Source organism: Ptychodera flava, chromosome 10 (assembly GCF_041260155.1).
Source record: "Ptychodera flava strain L36383 chromosome 10, AS_Pfla_20210202, whole genome shotgun sequence".
Lineage (NCBI taxonomy): Eukaryota > Metazoa > Hemichordata > Enteropneusta > Ptychoderidae > Ptychodera > Ptychodera flava.
Window position 1 is genome coordinate 23467125 of NC_091937.1, and position 26359 is coordinate 23493483.

General features: G+C 37.3%; 1 protein-coding gene across 2 annotated transcripts; it reads left to right on the top strand.

Annotated features, from left to right (window-relative positions):
• LOC139142278 (DNA repair and recombination protein RAD54B-like) lies at window positions 1-26359 on the top strand. 2 transcript variants are annotated; one of them, XM_070712160.1, is made up of 24 exons: window positions 1-782; window positions 1155-1198; window positions 1850-1904; window positions 2170-2257; window positions 3383-3541; window positions 3706-3792; window positions 4860-5014; window positions 5719-5766; window positions 6264-6345; window positions 8657-8737; window positions 9248-9397; window positions 10378-10434; window positions 12573-12627; window positions 13957-14063; window positions 14481-14553; window positions 16185-16408; window positions 16887-17051; window positions 19226-19352; window positions 19695-19801; window positions 20704-20769; window positions 22281-22394; window positions 23621-23764; window positions 24764-24829; window positions 25257-26359. In XM_070712160.1, the coding sequence occupies exons 1-24, from the start codon at window positions 256-258 to the stop codon at window positions 25350-25352; spliced, it is 2877 nt and encodes a 958-aa protein (XP_070568261.1). In that variant the 5' UTR covers window positions 1-255; the 3' UTR covers window positions 25353-26359. The 2 variants fall into 2 exon arrangements, with proteins under 2 accessions (XP_070568261.1, XP_070568262.1); XM_070712161.1 differs by having other exon boundaries at window positions 15-148; window positions 25257-25446.

Here is a 26359-nt window from a genome sequence, read left to right on the forward strand (position 1 = left end):
AAATACAAAATGGTGGACATTTGTAGTGGCCGTGCAGTCCGGATTATGAACGATTGACCGAACACTTTTCTCCCAGGGTTATTTTTAATTTTAGTCTACTATTGAAGTATCTTCCCCTCAAAGGCTGTAGTACACGATCTGATCTGTGGTAAGTACGAAAAAATAGTAACCCTTTCTATTGAGAAGTGCATTGAGACTGGTGTCGCATGTCGGTCGCAACAACACAGGACATCTTATACAACCTGGGAGGTCACCATGAGGAGATCGGCCGCACCATCTCAGCTTTCTGGTAACTCTGCCAAAAGAATGAAATTCATTCCACCGTTTCTGAAGTCCACATCGCTGAATTCATCGCTAGGAAGCAAGAAAACTGATACCAAGGCCGAGTCAGATGTATCGGCGGCAGAGAGGTCAATTCCAGAACCAGTGTCTGAGGAGTTTTGTCGAAATGATGTGGAAGACTCCAAGACAGGAAAAGAAGGGATACGCTGGATTTCCGAGATTGCAGAAGATGTCGAAGAAGACGACTCAAACAGAAGTCAAGTTTCTTGTAGCAGGGATATTCACAGTATCAGTAAAACACCGGTATCACGTATGACTGGTCAGCGACAGCATTTCCCGGATGGAAACAAAAACAAAGACAGTCGCTTTAGAACTTTAACAAAAGTTGATACGAACCGCTTAAACATTGGGAAGGAAAAGAAAGGCTTGTATTGCAACGCTGATAATAAAACCACAAAAGATCAAGTAGATGTACAAAAGAGATACTATAATGTGATGTGGTAAGTGAGAACTATGATGAAAAAGTGAAGTTGTGAAATAATAGGTCAGCTTATAGCAGCTTTATTTGGTCAAGTTCAAGATGTAAAGTTTATTATTCCCTAGTATGAGGATGCTTTGATAAAATTGACTGTATAATATTTTTTCTGTAAATATTTCAATACATTTTACTGATGAAAGTTTGTCAAATCATGCCAGGGATTTCCCAAGAGCCTTTGTGTTTAAGTAACATTGAATTTCTCAGCAATAGAGCTGTCTTTTTGTCCTAAAAACGTGAAGAACAAGAACATCTGTTTGATGGCATTGAAATGTATGGTTTGATTACCATTGCAAGTTTTAAATGACAAGTTTGATGTTGATTTAATTTATTACAGGGCAAAACTCACCAAGAAGAAACACAAGAAATGGGAGGGAGATGGTAAGTGGCAGTGTATGAATACAAATCAATGTTTTCACTCTCAACTTTACTCAGTTGAACTACAAGACATTTTTTTCCCAATCTGAATGCACATGGGCAAGTCTTAAAGAATATTTTGCCTGTGGAATTCAATGGGGTTTGATTTGCCAGTATGGAAAACAGCAAGTTAGTGTCTACCAGATGAATACTTTGGCATGAACACATGACCAGTGAGTTGTCAATGCAGTTTGTGGTGAGCAAGTCAAGCGAACTTTGGTCAAGGCATGCTAGTCTAAATGCTAGACAAATTGATTGCTAATTGTAAAGCATGCATGATGCTGCAGTGCTGCAGTACACAATGATAAGAATTCAAGACAGGAATGCCAGACAAAGGTTGCAGAAACACTGACAGACACACCAGTCATTGATAATAACCTTTGTGATAACAGTTTAGAGCTAAGTAGAAGTTGTACAAAAACCTAATTTTTGCCGATAGTTGTCACCGACACTACCAATGTATATCAATCAACTTGCCTTGCATTGCAAATTTTGGCAAATGTACATTATTCAAGGCCTAAATTGACAAATTATTTACCACAAGGACTAAATATTGTCTCTATATATTTTAAAACGGTAATACATTTTACTCTATACATTTGATTTATTCCACAGCCATACTGGTTACTAATGGTAGGAATGTAAAACTGATTGATATGGAAGGAAAAGAGTGAGTAGCTAGATTGCTGATTTTCTGAATTTCATGGTGATAAATCATTTTAGGAGTGGAATTCATTTGGTCAGCACAGTAAATGCCAGACACAAACATATATAATATCTCCTGCATATGCCTCCATGACACATTTATAGAGCTCCAACTGTGTTTTGAATGAAAAAGATTGGATCAGCATGCGATGAATGCAGGTGTTACAATGAATCCATGTACTCAGCTCTCATCCCCTGAAATTAATGTGTCTGTTTTGATTTGCTGCTAGAATTGGTCACAGTTCTGGTTACAAACTATCTGATCTAGCAGATTTACAAGAAGGACAGACTCTTGTCATTGGTGGCAAAGAGATTGAGGTAAGTAGTGGTTTGTAACCCTTTCACCACCATGGTTTGTCCCAAACCCATTGTTATCAATGGTGAGAGTGGACCTGCTTACAGGGAATCGGGGGTGAACAGGTCAATCCGTCTAAACTCTGATCATATCATTGGTTGAGGTAAGTAGTACCATATCATAACCTGCCAAATACCAACTGTGTTTACTGCACCGTCATTCTTAATTGGGCAGGCTAGATTTTCATACACAAATTGTGCGCATCCGCTTGCAGATTGTATGCATCCTCAAACACTCATTTAGAAGCAATGCATTTGTAGTTTTTGTCTTTTTTTGCAAGTCAATACTCCTCCCTATAAGAGCAACAATAGTTCTTACATTTAAACTTAAATACAATAATAACATAATTATTTTTTGTCTTATAAAACAAACGCATTTGATGCTTGTCCACAAAGTTTCAGAGTACAAATAATAAGTCTCCATACACACACCGTTGTCCACATTGTGCAAATTGCTAAGAATAAATTTTACTCATGAACCCAAGCTCAAATTTTGTCGTTATTAATAAAATTTGACCGATAAAATGTACATACATACAGTCTTTGTTCATAAGTTGAATGCTATGTATATCTACTTGACACTACAGGAATGGAGCAAGAAATTGTTCTACAAAGGCTGAAAAAAATAAAGTGATTTTTTAATTTGCGTGACTGAATTCGTAAGTTAGCACAGATAAAAATAATATCTATACATAGGCTGTCTGATGATTCTAAAAACGTACAGTTTGCTTAAATGGGCAGGTTATTCGTCAGCTTTACCTAAACGTAAGTTGGCCAAATTGATAAAAATTTCTATGGAAAACACAGGGCTAACACCATATAAATACCACGTGTCAACAACAACTAATGCGAGAACCAGTGTTTTAGGACTGCCCCTTTAAAACAATTGTTGGAGATCTGTCACTACCTTGACAGCTATGTCTACTTACTTAGGTAGGCAAAGCTCAGTCTTGCATTCAGGTACATTAAGCTTGATTGATGTGGATGCATGTATATGCAAAACCTTTTTTGCAATTCTGTAACTGAATGAGTGAGTTACTGAGTATTCAACAGAAATCTTTTTGTTCTACTTTTAATGACGACTGGCAGGTAATGAATGAAATTTCAGATGAAGAATGGAGCACTGGGAAATGCTTCACAACACCTGGGATGCAAGAAACACCTGCTGAACCTAGGAGAAAACGCCCAGCCAGTAAGCCATTTAGGAACCCCCAACAAGGTTCAGAGAGTCAAGAAGGACGTGTACAGGTATGTGAGCTGTGTATCAGTTTGTGTACAGTAGAGCATTCTTCAAAATTCTTGCTGTATTTAGTCGTTTTCAAACACACAATATACCCCTTTTCCAGCAACCCATGTATAGATATAAGATATGTACATGTATTCAACCTACGTAACACCATTTAATACTTCAGACCCCCAAGTCATCAACAGTAACACCAAGGTTTGATCCGACAGCTTCGGGAGCTCTTGTAATGCCAAGACCAAATTCTACTCACCAGGTACTGTATAATTCACTTTTAATTTCTTGTAGTTTTATTTGTTCATTCTGCTTGCTACTCTCTGGCAAGTACTTGTTTAAAACTGCGCCATTGCAAGTATAAAACATCTGTGCCACAGTGAACTAAATTTTTTTTCAACGGGATGTTAACTTTAAAACAGCAATGCAGATTTTCTTATTGCCTTATGTACAAAGACAAGCATTGCACCTACCAACAATTAAACACCAACAAAAAAAAGGCTTGGTGTCTTTAATACCTTGTGTAAGTCAGCCCAGACAAGCTGCGTCAATATTTTTAATCAATGGTCACTTGAAAAAAATTATCGAACAAAATGATGGTGGACTTCGCATGGCAGAAAATGTTAGTATGTTTTTAAGATATCATGTACCTTCTGAATAGTGGACTCAATGTTGTCATTTGGCTGCATATAATTAGCGAAAGGACATATTGACTCTATACAACAGACTGTAATTTAGTCTTTGTTGAGTTTTTCCATGGTACAGGCATTGTATTATATGTAAACACATTTCAACACCTCACAGTCGTCTTCCTGTTAATCGAGAGCGGAGTGAATAAACACAGATCGGTGTTTTACTGTGCAGGAACTGTTGTGAGTGATAGGAAGATATAAGGTAGTTTCTGTTGAAGTTACAGTGTTACTTATGATCCGAAATCACTTTCACTGAAACTAGTACTTAGAAGCAGTCATTGCTGAACATATTTATATTGCTATTGCCCCATGGTATGGATTGGATCTGTCATGCTGAAAGATCTATTGTCACTTCCAAATCCCAAAGTATCCATTCCAATTCTGAAATCATGGGATTTATTAGACTGAAAGATTCCGTCGCGTGCGGGCGCTCCGGCGCACTGCGACCTACGACCCTTTACCACGTAGGTCGCAGTGCGCCAGAGCGCCCGCACGCGACGGAATCTTTCAGTCTAGGGATTTATCATCGCTACCAATTTCAAGAGACCTTCTGATGTAACAGCTATTCATTATGCATTCGACATTTCCGAGAAAAAAGTCCCGGTAATAATAACATTTAATTCCTGTATCTTAACAGTGGCTAAACAATACACAAGGTTTACCAGTTGTTGATGTCGTCGTTGATCCACATCTGCGAGTTCATCTGAGGCCACATCAAAGTTCCGGAGTCATCTTCCTCTATCAGTGTGTCATGGGTATGGCGCCCTCTACAGGACAAGGTGCAATATTGGCGTAAGTGTACATTTCATCAAGTCCTTGTTGATGGTATGGTTCCTAACCAGTAAGCCTCTCACATTGAAATGAACACACTCACTCTCTGTCACTCATGTCTGGAAAAACGTATTTAGAAAGTTTTGCCCAAATTTGATAATATCATGTATAGCCTGAGCCCAACAGTGAAGCAAGCTCATATTCACAAAAGGAGTGTATTTAAAATGACATCAGCAGTGAATTTTGATGATACTTTCATTATTTATTTTAAAGACAAGCATTTTTTCTTCTTCTCTGTAAAGTTTGTTAAAATACAAAATTAGCCTTGCAAAATCAATTTGTCATATACAGTAAAATTGTGTATGTTGACAGATAAATTGTCAGGGTTAGGGTTAGGGTTATGCTGTGTTTACAAGTGAACCTCCAGTTTGTTCTGTAGAGTGTTTGGAGTAGAATGAGAAACTACTGCACAAACCATGCAAATGTGATAAAAATATCGGAAAAGTTACATCAATTTGGGCTTTAAAATCGTGGTATATATGCAAATATCTGATAGCTGAAAATCTGGAGGAAATGACAAAGATGGACTATTGTAAAGTCTAAATAAACAATGTGCATTTGACCTTGGTTCTAAATTCAGTTTTCTAATAGCTTCCTTCTGGTAGCATTTGTGATGTAATACTAAGAGCGTTCAATGTTCGAATTTTACCACCTCTTCATTTCAGGGACGCCATGGGTCTTGGCAAAACACTTCAATGTATCACACTCATTTGGTAAGTAATATCAGATGTTTCAAAAAAAACCAAAAGCCCGATTTTCATATCATGTGATGATATTGGAGAGGTACAATTTATGATACAAGGGACTTTATACAGCTTTGAATTTACATGATCATATTTTAAAATGATGTCATGGAGATATTTTGTTGGTTCAGATGTTCTTCAATTTATCAATTTAAATCTCCATAGGAAATTTTGTTGATTTTTTTTGGATAGATATAGAGTATTAATCTGCTGAAATTGCTGTCAGTAGATTTTGCACAATATTGATGTCCTCACATATTACTTGAAGTTGTAACCTCCTATACATCCTTGCAAATTACATCTGATAAATAGTCCGTAAATGCTGAGCATATAACAGCATTTTCCATGCTTTAATTTTGTTGAGAACAAATATCAAATATAGCGAGAAGTGGGAGTTTTATTGATGTGAGACCTGGAAATAGTGTTAGAATAATAGTAAGCTTGTTACCTATTATACCTACATGCAGGACTTTATTGAAGCAAGGGCCATACGGTGGAAAGCCAGTTGTTAGAAGGATTCTTATTGTCACTCCTAGCAGTCTTGTTAAGGTAAGCTCACTGTCACTGCCAGTAGTCTTGTTAAGGTAAGCTCACTGTCACTGCCAGTAGTCTTGTTAAGGTAAGATCACTGTCACTGCCAGTAGTCTTGTTAAGGTAAGCTCATTGTCACTGCCAGTAGTCTTGTTAAGGTAAGCTCACTGTCACTGCCAGTAGTCTTGTTAAGGTAAGCTCACTGTCACTGCCAGTAGTCTTGTTAAGGTAAGCTCACTGTCACTGCCAGTAGCCTTGTTAAGGTAAGCTCATTGTCACTGCCAGTAGTCTTGTTAAGGTAAGCTCACTGTCACTGCCAGTAGTCTTGTTAAGGTAAGCTCATTGTCACTGCCAGTAGTCTTGTTAAGGTAAGCTCACTGTCACTGCCAGTAGTCTTGTTAAGGTAAGCTCATTGTCACTGCCAGTAGTCTTGTTAAGGTAAGCTCACTGTCACTGCCAGTAGTCTTGTTAAGGTAAGCTCACTGTCACTGCCAGTAGTCTTGTTAAGGTATTAGCTCACTGTCACTGCCAGTAGTCTTGTTAAGGTAAGCTCACTGTCACTGCCAGTAGTCTTGTTAAGGTAAGCTCATTGTCACTGCCAGTAGTCTTGTTAAGGTAAGCTCACTGTCACTGCCAGTAGTCTTGTTAAGGTATTAGCTCACTGTCACTGCCAGTAGTCTTGTTAAGGTAAGCTCACTGTCACTGCCAGTAGTCTTGTTAAGGTAAGCTCATTGTCACTGCCAGTAGTCTTGTTAATAGTCATTGTCACTGCCAGTAGTCTTGTTAAGGTAAGATCACTGTCACTGCCAGTAGTCTTGTTAAGGTAAGCTCACTGTCACTGCCAGTAGTCTTGTTAAGGTAAGCTCACTGTCACTGCCAGTAGTCTTGTTAAGGTAAGCTCACTGTCACTGCCAGTAGTCTTGTTAAGGTAAGCTCACTGTCACTGCCAGTAGTCTTGTTAAGGTAAGCTCACTGTCACTGCCAGTAGTCTTGTTAAGGTAAGCTCACTGTCACTGCCAGTAGTCTTGTTAAGGTAAGCTCACTGTCACTGACAGTAGTCTTGTTAAGGTAAGCTCACTGTCACTGACAGTAGTCTTGTTAAGGTAAGCTCACTGTCACTGCCAGTAGTCTTGTTAAGGTAAGCTCACTGTCACTGCCAGTAGTCTTGTTAAGGTATTAGCTCACTGTCACTGCCAGTAGTCTTGTTAAGGTATTAGCTCACTGTCACTGCCAGTAGTCTTGTTAAGGTAAGCTCACTGTCACTGCCAGTAGTCTTGTTAAGGTATTAGCTCACTGTCACTGCCAGTAGTCTTGTTAAGGTAAGCTCACTGTCACTGCCAGTAGTCTTGTTAAGGTAAGCTCACTGTCACTGCCAGTAGTCTTGTTAAGGTAAGCTCACTGTCACTGCCAGTAGTCTTGTTAAGGTAAGCTCACTGTCACTGCCAGTAGTCTTGTTAAGGTAAGCTCACTGTCACTGCCAGTAGTCTTGTTAAGGTAGAATGCACCTCGAGGACAGCTACATACCCCAGTACTTTGATTCTCAAACTCTTATACCTTTTTTTCTGATCCTCCACTTGTTGGAATCTCATTTTAAAGCTCGTGGTGTAAGAAATGTTTTCACCATCTTAGTTTTTTCGAAAATCAAAATTTTTATTTTTCTCCATAGAGTTAACACAGGGATGGCCGCCATTTTGAATTTTAAATATTAGTAAATTTTGGGTAATTTGTTTCTCAAGTTCCAAAATTTGAGCGGTGACCTCCGATTTCTTGATTTTGAAAGAGAATGATTGAAAGATTCCTCAAGGAAAATTTGAACAAAAGTTTAAGTCTTTCACTTTCGAGGTGCGCATTACCTTAAGCTGAGGTCATTGTCACTCCTAGCAGTCTTGTTAAGGTAAGCTGTCTACTTTGACAGTACAAGTGAAAAAATTGTTAATCTGCGAACAAGAATTTTTGCATATGTCAAAGATTTTTTGTACCTCAGGTTCAAGTCATACCAACGCCCCTTTTTGTATCACCCCTTTTTCCAGTGTACAATGCTTAACTCATCACAGAATCCAAAGGATTAAACCAAACTTGTGATAAAAAGGGCTACAATAGCCATCAAAGGTTTTGATATGGTTACATTTACCAACCTGATAGGAACTCATATTTAATGATAGGGTAGATAATTGTTTGTACCGGTAATTCTGTCATATATAAGTGTCAAATTTTGGAACGCTTTTTATCCCTCCTCTGAAATGGTGTGTTTAGTAAAGTTCAAGAACTGTTTCTTCTGTAGTGTTGCCTGTTTTATATATGTCATATTGTCATATCGCTTGCTTTGAAGAACTGGTGTCAGGAATTCAGGAAATGGCTTGGAAAGGAAAGAATTATAGTGTATCCAGTTGGATCGGATAAACCAGCTAGGGTAATACATTGCATTTCAAAATACTACCGGTACTATATTGTCAATATGGTACATCATAGTAGTATTGATGCTTTGATTGACAGAGTTTGCTTTGATTTACTCATTTGTCTGGGAATAATCCTTCACTGTGTAATGTACATGTACCGGTAAGGCAAGTGTCAATTGACATGTACGGTAGATAATTATCCACTATTAAATTTTATCAGCCTAGAACGGATTTTAATTAAATCAATTCAGTAAAGTGGGGTATTTTGTTTTGTAAATACTGAAAACCTTTGCATCTTGACTCGTGGATTTAACTCTTTCAGCACTATGGTCTGGCTCAAATCCATTGTTATCAATTGTGGACCTGTTTACAGAGCATTAGAGGTGAACGGGTGAACAGACTGCTTGTAGTGCGTGCTCATCAGACTGTCGCAATTTAATCAAGTTCATCACAATTTAATTCATTGCCTTATTATATAAACCACATGATTCACAGACAACTAATATTTCTCAATTCTGTTTCAGGAATTTGCGCAATCTACTGTCTACCCAGTAATGATCATCAGTTACGAGATGTTATTGCGATCCTTTGATGATATCGATAAAGTTCGTTTCGATATCATGATCTGCGACGAAGGTCATCGGTTGAAAAACTCAACCATCAAAACCACAGCAGTAAGTCAATTTAAAAACATTTTAACCCTTCCAAACACAATAGTTTGACCCAAATTCATTATTTTTCAATCATGACTGTGGAAATGTAAACAGTGAATAGGGGTGGACAAGTGAAGATGTTGATGTCAGTCTGACGGGTCAGTGACTGTTCCTTTACAAATTTATTATTTCAAGGTAAACTAGGCCTGGGGAAAGGTAATCCGACTCTCAACTTTTTAAAAACTTTTCTTGTCCACTACTTGTGTGGGCTCATTTTGAAGCTCATGGAGTAAATAAAGTTTTCATTGTATTACTATTGTAACAATCAAAAATTTAATTTTCTCCATAGAGTTAACAAAGGAATTGCTGCCATTTTGAATTTTAAGTGTCAGTAAATATTGTAATTGTTTCCCAAGTACAAAAGTTTGTCTGTTGACTCCTGTTTTTAATTTCGAAAGGGATTGTTGAAAGTTTCTTTTAGGAAAGTTTGAGCATAGTAATTACCGTATGTCTTTAGACAAAACCACTGAACCATATCATGATTCCTATTGATAGTAATTGGTCCGTGAAACAGTGTATGTGTGTCAAACTTCATGTACACACACTATACTTTTTGGCCAAATTGACCAGCCTGACTGACCAGCCAGATTGACCGGCCTACATGTAACTAACCGGTTGAAACACATTACTGGATCATTGCCAGTTCCAGTCAATTCATGCGGTAACCAACCAGTGAGTTCATCCCCAGATGGATTGACTTGCACACTGCTTTGCTGATCAAATCCCAAGCCCGCGGGCTAGTTGTTTTTCATTGTTATTTTGAACATGAAGTTCACTGCCCCTTTAAATAGAAGTGATTGTACCGACAGACAAGCTTATTGCTATTGGCCAGGTGATTGATAATGATTGATTGCTTTTATTGATTTCCCAGTCTATTGATTTTTGTGATTTGCGTGACGACTCAGTGCTTTTATTCATATTCTGTCATTTTGTATACACAGATGATCAGTAATTTAAGTGTGAAAAGAAGAATTGTACTGACAGGGACGCCGATCCAGGTCAGTTGCTAGCTGCTTGTACTTCAATAATTTCACCTTGTATTTTCATCTCTGTTGTGTCATTCTAGTTGTCATATAATTCTGAAATATTTTATGATAACAACAACCCATGAGTATAAAATTCATGTCAAACGATATTTCACACGCAATGAGTGCTAGCCTGGTATAAAAGACATTATCTTATGACAGCAGCTGAATTCTGTTTTATTGTTAAACAGTTTGTGTAATCACATGACGTGCTTTGCATATAGGTTGCTATTCAGTATTTAAAAACAAATTATCTATACCCGTGTATATTTGATATCCAATTACCAAAATTTTCCTTTCATACACATTTTTAATCCAATTTTACCAGAAAAGTCAAATTAAAGTGTTTTTTAGGATACCTGTTGTGCATCACGCAATCGGGAGCAGACTGGGTACACGTTGAGCGCACGGAACAAACCTTAAACCTATACAAGACAGTGCACATAGTAGAAATTGTAGTTCAGCAACATAATTTCACTGGTATTAACAGGTTTTGGACTGACCGTTATTCACTGTGTGAATTACTCAGTGTTTAGATCTATGTTTTTTTTGTAAACAATGTAAAATCTCCTCGTTTTCCCCTTGTTGATGTAAATGTGTTAAAGGGTCAAAGGTCAAATAGCATCCAATAACACGTAAAGTTATTGTACTCCATGTTCTCTGATACTGAAACTTACTGTACGATGAAACTTCATAGGTTACAGATGTAAGTGTATAATGAGTTATTTTACTTCTATTTCACCCAGTTTCAAACATTTACTGGTGTTCTTTCTCATATTACTGTCTTTTCTTGCAATACTCTAATGTCATACCATGTGACTTAATTACCTTCCTTTCCTGTGGATTTGCCAGTGCCAATCCATAATGATCTGCCAGTGTCATTCATCGTGATTTGCCAGTGCCATAATTACCGGTATAATCTACCAGTGCCTTTCACAATGATTACCCAGTGCCATCATGATCTGCCGGTGCCATCATGATCTGCAAGTGCCATTCGTTGTGATTTGCTAGTGCCATGATTATAATCTACCAGTGCCTTTCACAATGATTACCCAGTGCCATCATGATCTGCCAGTGCCATCATGATCTGCAAGTGCCATTCATTGTGATTTGCTAGTGCCATGATTATAATCTACCAGTGCCTTTCACAATGATTACCCAGTGCCATCATGATCTGCCAGTGCCATCATGATCTGCAAGTGCCATTCATTGTGATTTGCTAGTGCCATGTTTATAATCTACCAGCGCCATTCACAGTGATTACTCAGTGCCATCATGATCTGCCAGTGCCATTCGTTGTGATTTGCTAGTGCCATGATTATAATCTACCATTGCCATTCACAGTGATTACTCAGTGCCATCATGATCTGCCAGTGCCATCATGATCTGCAAGTGCCATTCGTTGTGATTTGCTAGTGCCATGTTTATAATCTACCAGCGCCATTCACAGTGATTACTCAGTGCCATCATGATCTGCCAGTGCCATCATGATCTGCAAGTGCCATTCGTTGTGATTTGCTAGTGCCATGTTTATAATCTACCAGCGCCATTCACAGTGATTACTCAGTGCCATCATGATCTGCCAGTGCCATCATGATCTGCAAGTGCCATTCGTTGTGATTTGCTAGTGCCATGATTATAATCTACCAGTGCCATTCACAATGATTACCCAGTGCCATCATGATCTGCCAGTGCCATCATGATCTGCCAGTGTCATTCATCGTGATTTGCCAGTGCCATAATTACCGGTATAATCTACCAGTGCCTTTCACAATGATTACCCAGTGCCATCATGATCTGCCAGTGCCATTCATCATGATTTGCCAGTGCCATTCATCATGATTTGCTAGTGCCATTCATTATGATCTGCCAGTGCCATCATGATTTGCCAGGGTCATTCATCATGATTAGCTAGTGGCATCATGATTAGCCAGTGCCATCATTATCTGCCAGTGCCATCATGATTTGCCTGGGTCTTTATGATTAGCCAGTGCCATCACAAGCTGCCAGTACCATTATTATCTGCCTGCGCCATCATGATTTGCCAGGGCCTTTCCTTCAGATTTGATTTTCTAGTCTCATTCCTTTTTATTAACTGTTACCCTTAACAGAATGACCTTCAAGAATTCTTCTCAATTGTGGAGTTCTGCAATCCTGGAATTCTAGGTAGGTACTCTTATTGTATTCTCTAGGAAATTTTTGTGTCAAGATTTTTTAATCATATCTGTGGTCATAACCAAACATGAGTTCCTGAAATTTAAGGTACCGATAGGTGGTCATACTATGTTATCCAGGAATTCTTGTTCAGTATTGATTGACCTTATACCTGCTAGAATTCAAGTATTAAAGGTATCAGTATTTTGCCACACTGAAATTGTTGGTGTGTTCCTGCCGTTTTTTGCGAAATATATTAGTTAGCTTCCTAGGGTAGTATTTGATCCCCATGTTTACGTTTAATTAAAATCACTTTTACAATCTCTGCATGATACTCAGGTGACCTGCCTTTCTCCAAAGTCATATAATCATCAGAAATGCAATGTAGTCCAGGATGTCGTCCACATCTTAATTTTCTGAAATCCATCATGCACAAGAACTCATCTTAAGGTAGTATGCACCTCAAAAGTGAAAGACTTAAACATTTGCTCAAACTTACCCTAGGGAATCTTTTAACCATTCTCCTTCAAAAATCAAGAATAACAAAATGGGTCACCGTGCAAATTTTGGAACAAGAGAAACAACAAACCCAAGATTTCCCAATATTTAAAATTCAAAATGGCCACCATCACTGTGTTAACTCTATTGAGAAAAATAAAATTTTTGAATTTTGAAAAACTAAGCAAGTGAAAAGTTTTCTTACACCAAGAGCTTTAAAATGAACCCCCACAAGTGGTAGATCAGAAAAGAATTGTAAAAGTTTGAGAGTCCGAATATCTGTCCCCGAGGCGCGTTCTACCTTAAGTTATTATAGCTTTAACTTTTGATAATATTTCACTATTTTCATTTTGCGAAGTGTACACATTCTTTGCCCTACCCTAAAAATATGTCTAACCACTATTAGCGTTGCAATCATGTTGTGTAGAATATTTAATGTATAACAAAAAATATTTGAAATGGGATTTAAATTTTAGTTGTCGACAGTAGCTTTTGACATCGCATGTGTTACAGGCTGCCTTGATTAGGTGAACAATGAACATTTCAACATGACCTGTAAATCAAACAGAATATGAATGGAACATTCTTAATCCTTTGAGCACCAAAGTCAATTTTTGTGGCCTTTACAAAATATACCCCAGTCAATTTTTTTCAGATTTTTGCCAAAATTTTGATAAAAATCTGTAGCCATTGAAATGTGATATCTATTTGCTCCAAGATTATCAAAACAAATACAGAAAAATTATAAAAATTGGTAAAATGTTGCACTAAAATTTTGGTGGGAAAAATTGCAGCACTCAAAGGGTTCACTTTTCTCCTTTTCTTCTTCTTCAAACCACACAGGCAGTCGCTCTGCTTTTAAGAGAGTATATGAAGATCCTATTGTCAGGTCACGGCAGCCAGATGTTAGTCTTGAAGAGAAACAACTCGGAGAAACAAGAGCTGCTGAGGTATTAAGCACTAGAAATATTAGAAACTGAAAATCTGATGATAGTCAAATGTTTGATATTCTGATCTGCTTACTAGGTCTGCAGGGATTGAAATATATGATTATTTCTATGGTGCTAGTGAACATCTGGACAGTAAAAGTGCTTTTATTTGGCGTAGCCTTGTTCAGTGATTTGAGTTCAAGAATTGGCATTCATAAAATAGAAGTGAATCTAAAAACACAGTAAGGGTGAATTGTAGATGGTCAAAAACATTACCTTTGGTGAAACAGACATTTTGTGAATATCATCTGATATTATTACAAATTGTGGTCTAAATGTGAATGTGTTGGTTCTCAGAATGCAAGATGTTTGATCTACATGTCATGACACATAGTGATCTATTGACAATCTTTGTATTGCCGCTGTGCAAATCAACAGATGACAAGATTAATTTCAAGTTTCACCTTGAGGAGAACTCAGGAAATTAACAGCAGTTACCTTCCTCCTAAAGGTATGTGTATCCGAGCGATAGTGGCTTCAACTATTCATTAATCTTGTCTCAGAGTGCCGACAATTGTGACGGCATTGTACCCTCTGAGAAACTGTTGAATTGAAATGTGCCAAGTAAACCCCGTGCAGTATTCTTCTCTGGGTAGAATGCAGCTGTATCTCAGTTTTTGAGACACCCAGATATTTTCAATATGTTACTAGTCTGTACTTTTGGTGGACTTGATCAGTTTTGAAGTCTGCGAAGTAGATGAAGTTTTCACTGTCCTGTTTAGATCAAAAAATTAAATTTTCACTCACAGAGGGTTGAATTTTTATCAAGAGGGTTAAATTTTTATCAAGAGGGTTGAATTCTTATCAAGAGGGTTGTAGTCTATCAAGAGGGTTGATTTTCATCAAGAGGGTTGAAGTCTATCAAGAGGGTTAATTTTTATCAAGAGGGTTGAAGTCAATCTCCATGGCAGAGTTCTTATCACGCATTACCCACAATTTCTGGTGTGTTCAAGTCGGCGATAAGTGACTCTGCCACAGGTGTCCTGTTTACGCGGTAAATCACCACATACCGATCCGCAAACCGGAAGTCAGCTCGAAAACCGACACTGTGACGAACTTGCTGAAAATACAAAGTCCATCCTCCATGCAAAAATGTTCATTGGTTTGAAAAGTAATTACTATTAGTTTATAGCAAAACACGAACTGGAAAAATATAATTAGCATTGGAACTACTTTTAAATAGTGTAATTATTCGGGAAGAAACAAGGCTTTGACCTGTTCTGACCTTTGGGCAAATCTCCTCTGAAATCGTCTGCTGATGATGTATTTTCTTGAATTGTGACCCCTCCTGCACTCGAAGTTATTTACCAAGGCCGTATATATGAATACTCAAAAGAAAGAACAATAAATAAACACTGAAAAGAGAAAATGGCGTTTTTATTTGAATTTGTAGATAACTGTGCGCGTGCTGGAACGAATTCGAACTGCCGCGCGTTACTGTGGCAATACCATGGCTACAGTGCGTGACAGGTAAAAAGTAGTTCATTGACGTTCCAGTGACCTCAACGTCACATGAACATTAAGCTGCCTGTGCCAGAGATACTTATGAGTGAACGCACGATAAGAACTCTGGTGCCGAGAGTGGGTTGAAGTCTGTCATGAGGGTTGAATTTCATCAAAAAGGTTGTAGCCTATCAGGAGGATTGAAATCTTATGAAGTGGGTTGAAGTCTGTCAAGAGGGTTGAATTCTATCAAGAGGGCTCAGGTCTATCAAAAGGATTGAATTTTTATCAAGAGGATTGTGCTTTATCAAGAGGGTTGAAGTCTTCTCAAGAGGATTGAAAGTCTTCTCAAAAGGGTTGAATTCTATCAAGAGGGTTGATGTCCATCAGGAGGGTAGAATTCTTGAAAATCTTTTCAGTTTTCATAAAATATGACAGTGACTACTTTGCTTACTCCCAGACTACAAAATGAACCCACACAACAGTATGTAGATCTGAAAAGTATTGTGAAAATTTCAGAATCTGAATATCTGTCCCAAAGGCAGATTCTACTTGAAGTCTTAGGTGGTCTGATATCTATCTACTATGACAGAATTTTCTGACATTGAAGCAATTATGATGTCTCTTTTGTTTTAACAGTGGAAAGTGTTATATTCTGTCGACCCAGCCAACTGCAGCTTCAAGTGTACAACCAACTTCTTTCCTCCAGTGTGATCCGGTCATGTCTGTCCTCATACTACAATGGTACAACACATCTGCTTGGTATGGCCGCACTCAAGAAACTCTGCAACCATCCAACGTTTGTCTACAATCATGCGAAGAATCATCAAGAGAGAGAGGCTGTTGGAGAGGGCCAACTTCAGGTAGGATTGTGTTGGCATGGTGACCATGAAGCTGTGGATTACCATGACAACTGTGTTGTTGCAATCATATGATAATAATGATGATTTCAGTAATGATAATGAAGATGAAAAGGATATGATGATGGTGGTGATGATGATGACATGGGCGGTGACAGTTGCCATGGAAATGATAGCTGGACATGCATGAACTGGTGAAAAGTTTCCAACATAATTCATAGAGCTTAATTTAGATAATATGATTTTCCAAAGTTGCTGCCAGATATTTACATCAAACGGATGTATTGCTCTTGACAATATTGAATACTGGTAAATTGATTTTATATCACTCGCAGATTTCCCCTGTGCTGTTTTGTTAGAAGTTTTATCACACAATACCTACAGAGAAAGTCAAGTAAAAATGACTCATGAACATTAGCTGTTCATAAAGAAAACTCTCTAATGACTAATTTTTTCTATTATGTTTTTGTTCTACCTGCAGGAAACACTGTTTAAAGATTTGGTCAGTGTGTATCCACTGGATTTTGACCAGAATAAAGAAAATACAAGTGACAGCGGTAAATTGACCGTACTTGCTGCGATGTTGAAATCATTCAATGAATCAAAACCCAAACAAAGAGTTGTGGTTGTGTCTAACTACACACAGGTATGATGCATCTCTCTCATCAATTATTTCTACAGGAAAACTAAATAGAGCACAAATGGTTCTACTCCGGAATAAAAAGGACGCGATGCGTTCTACAGACTCAGTACGCCCAAATAATCACGTGATGCGGTACAAACAAACCCACATGTGTTCTAGCGCGTATGGAAATACACGTACGTCTATGCGCGTTTGCGCACATGGCTTTGTTTGTACCGTGGTCGATTCGAATTCCGGGTTTGGCCTATTGATTTGAAAAACAGGGCTATGAAGGTGTGTTTAAATTGAGACAGTGTTTGCAGAATCAAATATTCTAACTAAGGTCCATTTACAGATGTTTGATTCTATGATAAAACCTATTCTGCGATATTATTGTACAGAAGTATCGACTGCGGACATATGCACAAATGCAAAAACCACACTCATAAACTTAACAAATCCAAGAGAAAAGTTGCACATTAAATTCTGCAAGCACATACGTAAAGTGAATAACAAAGCAGCCAACATAGCATGCTTAATGGAGCTGGGTAGATATCCTCTAATTGTTCCAAGCATAACACAAACGGTCAAATATTGGCTTAAAATATGTAAGAGAGCAGATACTACACTGACTCGTGAGGCATATGACCTTGGCTGTCAACTGGACAATGTACATACAGCTAATTTGTTGTCAGGTATTAAACAATCATTGTTGCTCTTAAATATTGGACATTTGATGAATGTAACAATGGAAAATGACAAACAGATTTCAATTTAAAAGTTAACAGTTATTTGAAAAATGTGCATTTTTTTGTTTTATAGTCATTTTTTTAGTTACATGTAATATCTGATGTTGTTTTGTTTTGTGTGATGACAGCAAGACAATTTCCTAATGCACATGAATGTATATAATGGCAATAAAGTTATCTAATCTAATCTATCTAATCTAATCTATTTGAATTGATGAATGATGATACCAGACAGGGCACCATAAAGTAAAGTCCGCGCATACAGAGAGTTGAAAAAAGATTTCTGTTTCAATTATCTTCGTCATAAGAAACCCAGATCATAGATCAGCCCTGTATAAGTTACATATTAGTACACACATATTACACATAGAAACAGTTAGATATAGAAATCTCAATGTTATAGACAGAGCATGCTCAATTTGCGAAAACAAACAAGGAGAAATGAGACACATTTCTTTTTTCATTGCAAAGGCTACACAGACTTTGGACATGATTTTTCAGTAAACTAAACATTTGTAAAAACACATTCAGAGACAAGACTGTATAAACTTTTTTTTCAAGAACTAACAATTCATCATTATGTGAATTGGGAAATAAGAAAACACAGTAAAATTGATGAACATGTAATATCCTCACCTCATATATACCGTAGATATTTATATTTAGATAGATATATCTTTTATTTAATACCCTTTTGTTGTTGATTTTGCAAAACCTTTTTTGTACTCTATTATTAAGATCCCAATTGGGATAAGATTTCAATAAATTTCTACTTTCCTTTACTCTACTATTATAATGTTTATAGTGGGTGTTTCAACATGCTTATAGGAATGGAACAAGAAACAATGGTTGACATTAAAAAACAAAAATAGTAAAAAAAATCGTCAAAAGTTTGAGTACTCACGCAATTGCCGACTGAAATCATCCATTCAACTGCTTTGAAATCCACAGTTGCCTGTGGTTAAAACTTAGACCCATGAATTGTTTTGTTATTCCCAATACTTTTGAATTTCAAGTAATATGCTGCTACTTCCAACTCCCCAGCTCACATTTCGAAAATATCGCAGTCTATGAAATTTGGAGCCCCTCTGGTTTTCACAATACTGTTATGTCTGTATGCGATCATCTTTGCATAAACTGTTTATCGTTGCAGTGACATACCGTAATAGAAGCAGCGATACATTTAAGTAACTGGGCTGAAGAAACCCCAGTAGATGAAATATTACATTTCACAAAGTCACTCCTGTACACATTTTCAAACGGGTTCATTGGCCTGGTAAAAGTTATTCAAAACTGAAAGCTCTTTGGTAGGACAACTTATATAGTTATTTTGAAACTTGAGAATCTCTCCGTTTGATTCCTGCTGGCTGAACAGAAAGAAGACTCCCTAGCTTACTAGTTACTGTTAAGCTCATTGATTCTTGTATCTTAAAACTTCACTGTTCACAGACTCTAGATCTTCTACAGAGGTTGTGTACCACACAGGGTTACATCTATGGACGACTTGATGGTAGCACGCCAGCAACACAAAGACAAGACATTGTCAATAGATTCAATGCCTCCCACTCAAACCAGTGTAAGCCAGTTTCTCCTTCTCTGTCTCCCAATCATCTCTCTCTCTCTCTCTCTCTCTCTCTCTCTCTCTCTCTCTCTCTCCATCATGTTTCAAAATTATTGAACACTTTTTGTACATTTTACAAATGTTGAAAATTTCTTTCAATTTAACATTTTCTAAAATTAATTCCCTTGCCATATTTCTATGCATAAGCCATGATCATGATTATAATAAAGGATGAATGGAATAACACAACATGTAATTTAATTTGAATCTAACAACCCCCATTTTTTTTTGATCATCTTATTGTCATCAACATTTTGTTTGTTTGTTTGTTGGCTTTACTCTTGTTTTTTATTGCAGTTGTATTTCTGTTGAGTTGCAAAGCAGGTGGTGTGGGACTGAATCTGATTGGTGCAGCCCGGTTGATACTCTACGATATTGACTGGAATCCGGCCAATGATCTGCAGGTATTCCAATAGAAACATCTGTAATACAGTCATTGTTTGGTTTTTGTAATTACCATGTTTGAAAGTAATTCACACAATGGGGAATCTGTGTAATTCCTGTGAATGAATCGTATTACGGTACATTACAATAATGGAATATGTCTAATAGACTGCCGTGTAATATAATTTTCTGTGTAAAACTATGAACCACAGAATGCAACATCACTACAAAACAAAGAAACAAACAGCCTCATAAATAATTAAATGCATATTTACATACCAGTGCATGAATTTCACCAACATTGTAGTTGGACAACCATGGTAAAATGGTAATATACTCATGCTGAGAGGGCCCATGAAGGAACATTTCATTATTTAATTTAAGGTAGTTGAATGCCCCCAGGGGACGGCTATTTGGACTCTCATATTTAGCAATTGCTTTCCCGTCTACTGAATGTGGGGACTTGTTTTGAAGCTCTTTGAGTAAGAAAACTTTTTACCGTCGAGGTTTTGTGAAAATCAAAAATGCAGTTTTTCTCCATTGTTTTAACATAGGTGTGGAAGTCTGTTTGAATTTCAAAAATTGTTTTCTAGATCCAAACTTTGCACAGTGACCCCTGATTGTTATTCTTTGTTCATTTAGAGAATTGCCAAAACTTTCAGTGAGGAAATATTGAGAAAAAGGTTTTAGTCTTTCAATTTTAAGGCACGTATTACCTTCAGAATTGAACGAGTTGGAAGTACATATTGTGTCATGCTAGAGATGTTCGTTGTACACCATGCAAATTGCACAGGGGGGACTTCAGGGTTGCGCATACACCATATTAATTGATTTGGTCAAAAACAACAAGCAGACACCAACAACTGCAGGATTTTTTTCAAAGAAATTAATTTTAGCATTATCCATTGTTTTCTTTGCTCAGGCCATGGCAAGAGTTTGGCGGGACGGCCAACAGAAAACGGTTTACATCTATCGGTTGCTAACAACTGTGAGTAAATTAACTGTTCAAAGTTATTGTGTGGTGTTAGGGAAATACAGTATATTGGAAATTCATGTTATGCATTGGTCTGCTTGTCTACTTGGTATATTCACTAAATTCTTGTGGTTGCCAAGTTTACATTTTGTGATTATATTTTCAGAAATTACGTGAGCAATTTATGTTTTTATTAATATCTGATCCTTTCGATCAAAGTCTTTGTTGTGTCTAATTGGGTGATTAGATTGTCAGTCAGCAAATAGGAAATGTAGAGATATCCGTTATTTGGACTTTTTATATTATTTTACATTTTGTAAGACAACATTATACAATTCTGCTTGTATAAACTCTTTGAGTGCTGTAATTATTCCCACCAAAACTTTAGTACAACATTTTTACCAATTTTTATGAATTTTTCTGTATTTGTTTGATAATTTTGCACCAAATGGACATCAAATTTCATTGGCTACAGTTTTTAATCAAAATTTTGGTAAAAATCTGAGAAAAATGGACTGGACTATATTTTCTAAAGGGGACAAAAATTGACGTTGGCACTCAAAGGGTTAAATGTGACTGAACTCTTGGCCAGGGGTTACATCCATTGCGTTATGAGATGCGTCAGAAATGAAAAGATCACGTGTGACGGTCAAATGGAATATCATGGTGTTTTCATCTGTTGATCATTATGACACCAAACAAATGAATGGTTTCCAACTGAAAATAAAGTAAAAAATGAGGCGTTATTCAAGCCAAAGCCAAGCATTTTATGAAAACATCGTAGATATATTATGAAGTCTGTCAAACGCCTGTACAATATATTAGATGTAGCCCAAGGGATTATGAAATTGGCTGAATTGATCGGTGATGACGGCGAATGCTCAAGGAAGCAATGAGCCGTGTTATTTTGAAAGTCATAAAGCATAGCGGTCTATTATTCTCTGCACGTTCATGACAGGCAGACCAATGAATGGATATTTATCAATGGGTATTCCCAGGTAAATATTTTCAACTGCTCTGCCGTATCTGTTCACTGTCAACCATGGTTCACTTTGTAGGGGGATTTCTATGACTGATCTAGAATGGTTGGATTCTATTGAATGCGGTGAGAAGTGGGCGATAATTTCCAGGTGGTGAATAAGTGATTCAGATGTGAACGCACTACATGTCACAGCTAACTTTCAAAACAAGAAATTGCACAATTCCAACATCGCTTTCTCATGCAACAGCTACGGCTAATAAAAATCTCAAAATTACTATGCCGCACATGTGCTGAATACAATGGCGAAACCCTGATATTGAAGACGCCCACGGTAGTGGCAATACGACTAGTGTACCGTACAGAGAGATCTCAACAACTTTTATAACAACATTTGCCCTTAAATAAGTGAACCCAGTTGCTTGGTTGGAGAGATGTTGGCAAAGACAGGTTTCATCAACTGTATTCTGTAAATAGAGTTTTGATATGAAGATATGATTTATATGGTTTGATTTTGTTTTGTTTTGCTTTGTTTTGTTGTTGCTAGGGAACCATAGAAGAGAAGATATATCAACGTCAGGTATCAAAACAAGGTCTGAGTGGCGCTGTCGTGGATTTTGTCAAAGACAATCAAACCCAGTTTTCACCAACAGATCTCAAAGTAAGAGATATAAAAACCTGTCACTTACATTTTCTCCTTCACTGATTTCTTGGCTGCTGAAAAAATTGGACGCTAAGTCAGCAATTATTTAATACAGGACAAGGAATGGCTGATGAAGATGGCCAAATTGGATATTTCTTTATTCCTACGTGACCTCGCATTGTAAAATTGAATTTTCATCCATATCATATGAATCCATCAGTTTCATTTAACGCTGCTGTACACAACTGAATGTTTTCACTGAATTCGGCACTGAATTTCTATTTTAACTCCGTTTCAGGCTAAAATTTGCATTTCTCTTGCATAATTATACAGAATTTATGTATCTTGCTCAGCTAAAACACAGGATGTAAGATTAAGAGAAGGGGGTCACAAAAATGACAGTTTATTCCTCTCATAAATGTGATATTGATCAGTTACCAGAGGATTCTAGACTAATCATGCGGCCTAGATTTTTTCATGCTATATGTCTTTGTAATGTTAGCTCACGGATGTATTCATTGTTGTGTGTGCATTGTATAGTCTAATTAAATCCAGTAGATGAGCACCAATTCTTTATGAGTGTTTAAAATAGTGCAAAGTCTTTGTTAAGATCCGCTATCCTGTCAAATATATTCTTTTCAAATGTGATGTTTGCCTAATGTAATTTGAAAGAGATATTGCAAAATTCGTTGACAAACATTATTCTCTCATTCACTTCTCAACAGAATGCTGACTGTTTGTCCTTCACTGAGCAAACAGTCACCAGCCATTAGCAAATTAATTCCTATATTCAGTCAGTAATATATTTTACAATTTTCTGAACATTATTATCTTCTATACTTCCTTCTTGCAGCCACATCGTGGTTTTGTACATTTTTTTCACTTCAAGTTGTCAGTTGCAGGAAGAACAACAGAATGTTTGTCTTTTCACGTAGTAACTTTCTCGTTTTTTATTAACCCTTTGCAGTGCTGTAATTTTTTCCGCCAAATTTGAGTACAACATTTTACCAATTTTTATGAATTCTTCTGTAATTTTTTTTATTTTGGACCAACTGGACATAAAATTTCATTGGCTACAGTTTTTAATCAAAATTTTGCCAAAAATGTGAAAAAATTTACTGGGGTTACATTTTATAAAGACGACAAAAATTGACTTTGGCGCTCCCAGGGTTCATTTTTGTGCTGATCCAGTCAGTGTCAACTGCTCCTCAAATTCTCATTTCCTGTGTGTTTCTTTCCCAAAGGATTTGTTCAGTTTGCATGAAAACACTCCCAGTTCAACTCATGACCTGTTGGAGTGTCAAAGCTGTCAGGACAGTCAGGGTACCGATGATGTCATCCCTGAGAAAGAGGCTGGTCACAAGAAACAACAAAACGTCAAAGCAAAGGTCAGTACGAACTATCCACTCATAAAGCTTGCATTCATCTTTTCACAAATGCCTTCATCAGTTATGGTTTTGTCATTTGGTTTTAATCATTGATGGTAGTCAATAATTCCTTGTCATAAAACTTGTAAAATGCTTGTCAGTATCTCTTGTTTCAGACAGCTTTCTGGGCACTTCAGAGCTTTTCTGTCATCATTGAAAGTTATAAATTTACAAGCAATGTATGAACGAAAGATTTTTAAGAGTAGCCTTAGAGATGACTACTCCTCCCTCCATACATATAGATGTACTTTAATTGATTACCGTTAGATTGAATATTGATAGTGTCAGTTACCCAGACTGCTCTGCAGGGTTCTCATCGGGGTGGCCCAACACAGTCTGGGGAAATCCCATTCAAAAATCTCAGAGCAAGATGGCACGACACAGACAAGAGCAATGCATCCTGGGAGCAACTGATCTATGATGTAATTATTAGTTTTTACGACAAGTCATGGAAAGTATAGCTTCAAGGTTATGTAGAGTGGCTGTCAAAGTCCCATCTTGGTAATGAGTGGAACTATGACTTTTATCCTGGATCAGTTGTATCTGTACTGTCTGTAAATTGATCCAAACTATAGTTCATACTCATCACTGAGAATTGATTCTGAAAACCTCTTCTACATAATCTTGAACCAATAGTTTCCTTTATTTTGTCTCAAAACATAACAATTACATCATAGATCAGTTGCTCCCAGGATGCATTGCTCTTGTCGGCGTTGCGCCATCTCGCTGGGAGATTCTTAAATCTGATTTTCCCAGATTTTGCAGGAGTGGCCAGATGAGTGTCCAGAGATGCAGTCTGGGGAGACTTACTTTTTGTAAACAAAGATGGACCCCGGAAAATTAAAAATGGTAGGAAAAGTTGGCGAGAACATTGGAAATCTCACAATGTGTCCCGTTGACGCCGGCGAAAATGCGACCAAAGAATATTACGATGATTGATAGTTGTTTTAATTCTTGCAGAGTGCATCTATGGCTGAGTTAACAAGATGGCAGCACCACTGTTTTCCATTCACTGAAGCTCTGCAGGTGCGGAATATGCTTCCTTCCCATTTTCAAAGGACCATGGATTGAAAACTAGTCATATAATAACATCAGTCACTTTTGCAATACTTTTTTCTTTCTCTGAGAGCCTCTCCAAACAACTTTGAAGCATTGCATATTGTGTAGTCTGAAATCATTGTGCCATAAAATTCCCAATTCACTGTACAGAATGCGTGTACTGTACGATGTCAAATGAATTCATACATTAACAATCAAACGTTGAAACATGAGAGGATTTCCAGTGTCACAGTTAAATTTTTGTGCCAATGATATGGTTTTATCATATGAAAAAAAAAGCATATTATGATAATTAGAAATTGTGTTAGTGATTTGTGTATTGGAATAATACAGTTTTAATAACGCAGCCATGGTAATGATTTTTTTAACTTTCTCTTTTACTCTCTCTCCTCAGGATGGACATTTATTGGATGTTGCCAAGACAACAGAAGCAATAACATTTGTATTCAAGACACAAACTGACATCTCATATAATGACTCTACTCTCTAGATTCTTATTCACTGTACTACATATCTGTCCACGAAAAGTTACTTTCCCCCCTTTCCCAACCTTCCTCAAATGAAAGACTGTCCACCTTAACACCCCATGAATGACTGTCCCCTCCCCCCCCCCAAACAAACAACTCTTTCCTTCCCAAATGAATGAATGGCCCCTCTCTCCTTTATGATGAGTGAGTCCACCGTCCCCAAATGAATTTTAAGGAAACAGACATAATATCTCTGTCTATGAAGTAATTGAAAATGTTAGAAAAAGTTATGCAAACACAGCATCAAGTATCAACTCAAAAGTATGAGAATGAATCTGATGGAAAGATGTTTTGGGGTAATGACATGACAGGACAGGTTTCTTGGGGTTATTATATGATAAGATGAGTTATTCAGGTGATGATTTGTCAAATACCTGTTGCATAAACTTGTGACAAAACAGGTTTGCCTGGTTCATGACATGACAAGATGAGTTGCTTGGGTTTATTGTGTGATGAGATTGATTGCTTGGGTTTATAACATGATAAGGCTGGTTACTTGGGTTTATGATGTGATGAGAGGGGTTGCTGGGTTTATGACATAAAAAGACTGGTTGTTTGGATTATGGCATGGTGAGACAGCAGTGGTCTCCCCAGGATTTTCTGGTAGAGTGGTGGCTCATTTGCATAACAATGTAGTTGTTACAGAATTGAGTTTCTATTGTTTACCAAAAATTAAAGAGTAGCGGCCACCACTCTATAATTGCTCTGGGGAGAACACTGGACAGGGTTCTTAGGTATATGACATGACATTGCTTGGGTATGTAACGGTTATTGACAAGACAGGTTGAGTGGGTTTCCGCACAGGCTTTAATCTCAAGACTGTGAAACTATAAAGTATTACAATTAATACACTGGTCACATTCTCACTGCCAGTGTTTTGAATGAAGGTATATTGCTCTGAAAGTTGATGAAAATTTGTATCTATTTATTATCTTGTATCCTCTGATCAATAAACATAAAGTATACCTTA

Bases quoted from the DNA above. Each gene is read 5' to 3' on its own strand.
- LOC139142278 (XM_070712160.1), top strand. From the start codon at position 256: ATGAGGAGATCGGCCGCACCATCTCAGCTTTCTGGTAACTCTGCCAAA. The intron at 10,435-12,572 runs GTCAGTTGCTAG...TACCCTTAACAG, and splicing joins TGACAGGGACGCCGATCCAG to AATGACCTTCAAGAATTCTT. The intron at 23,765-24,763 runs GTCAGTACGAAC...TAATTCTTGCAG, and splicing joins AACAAAACGTCAAAGCAAAG to AGTGCATCTATGGCTGAGTT.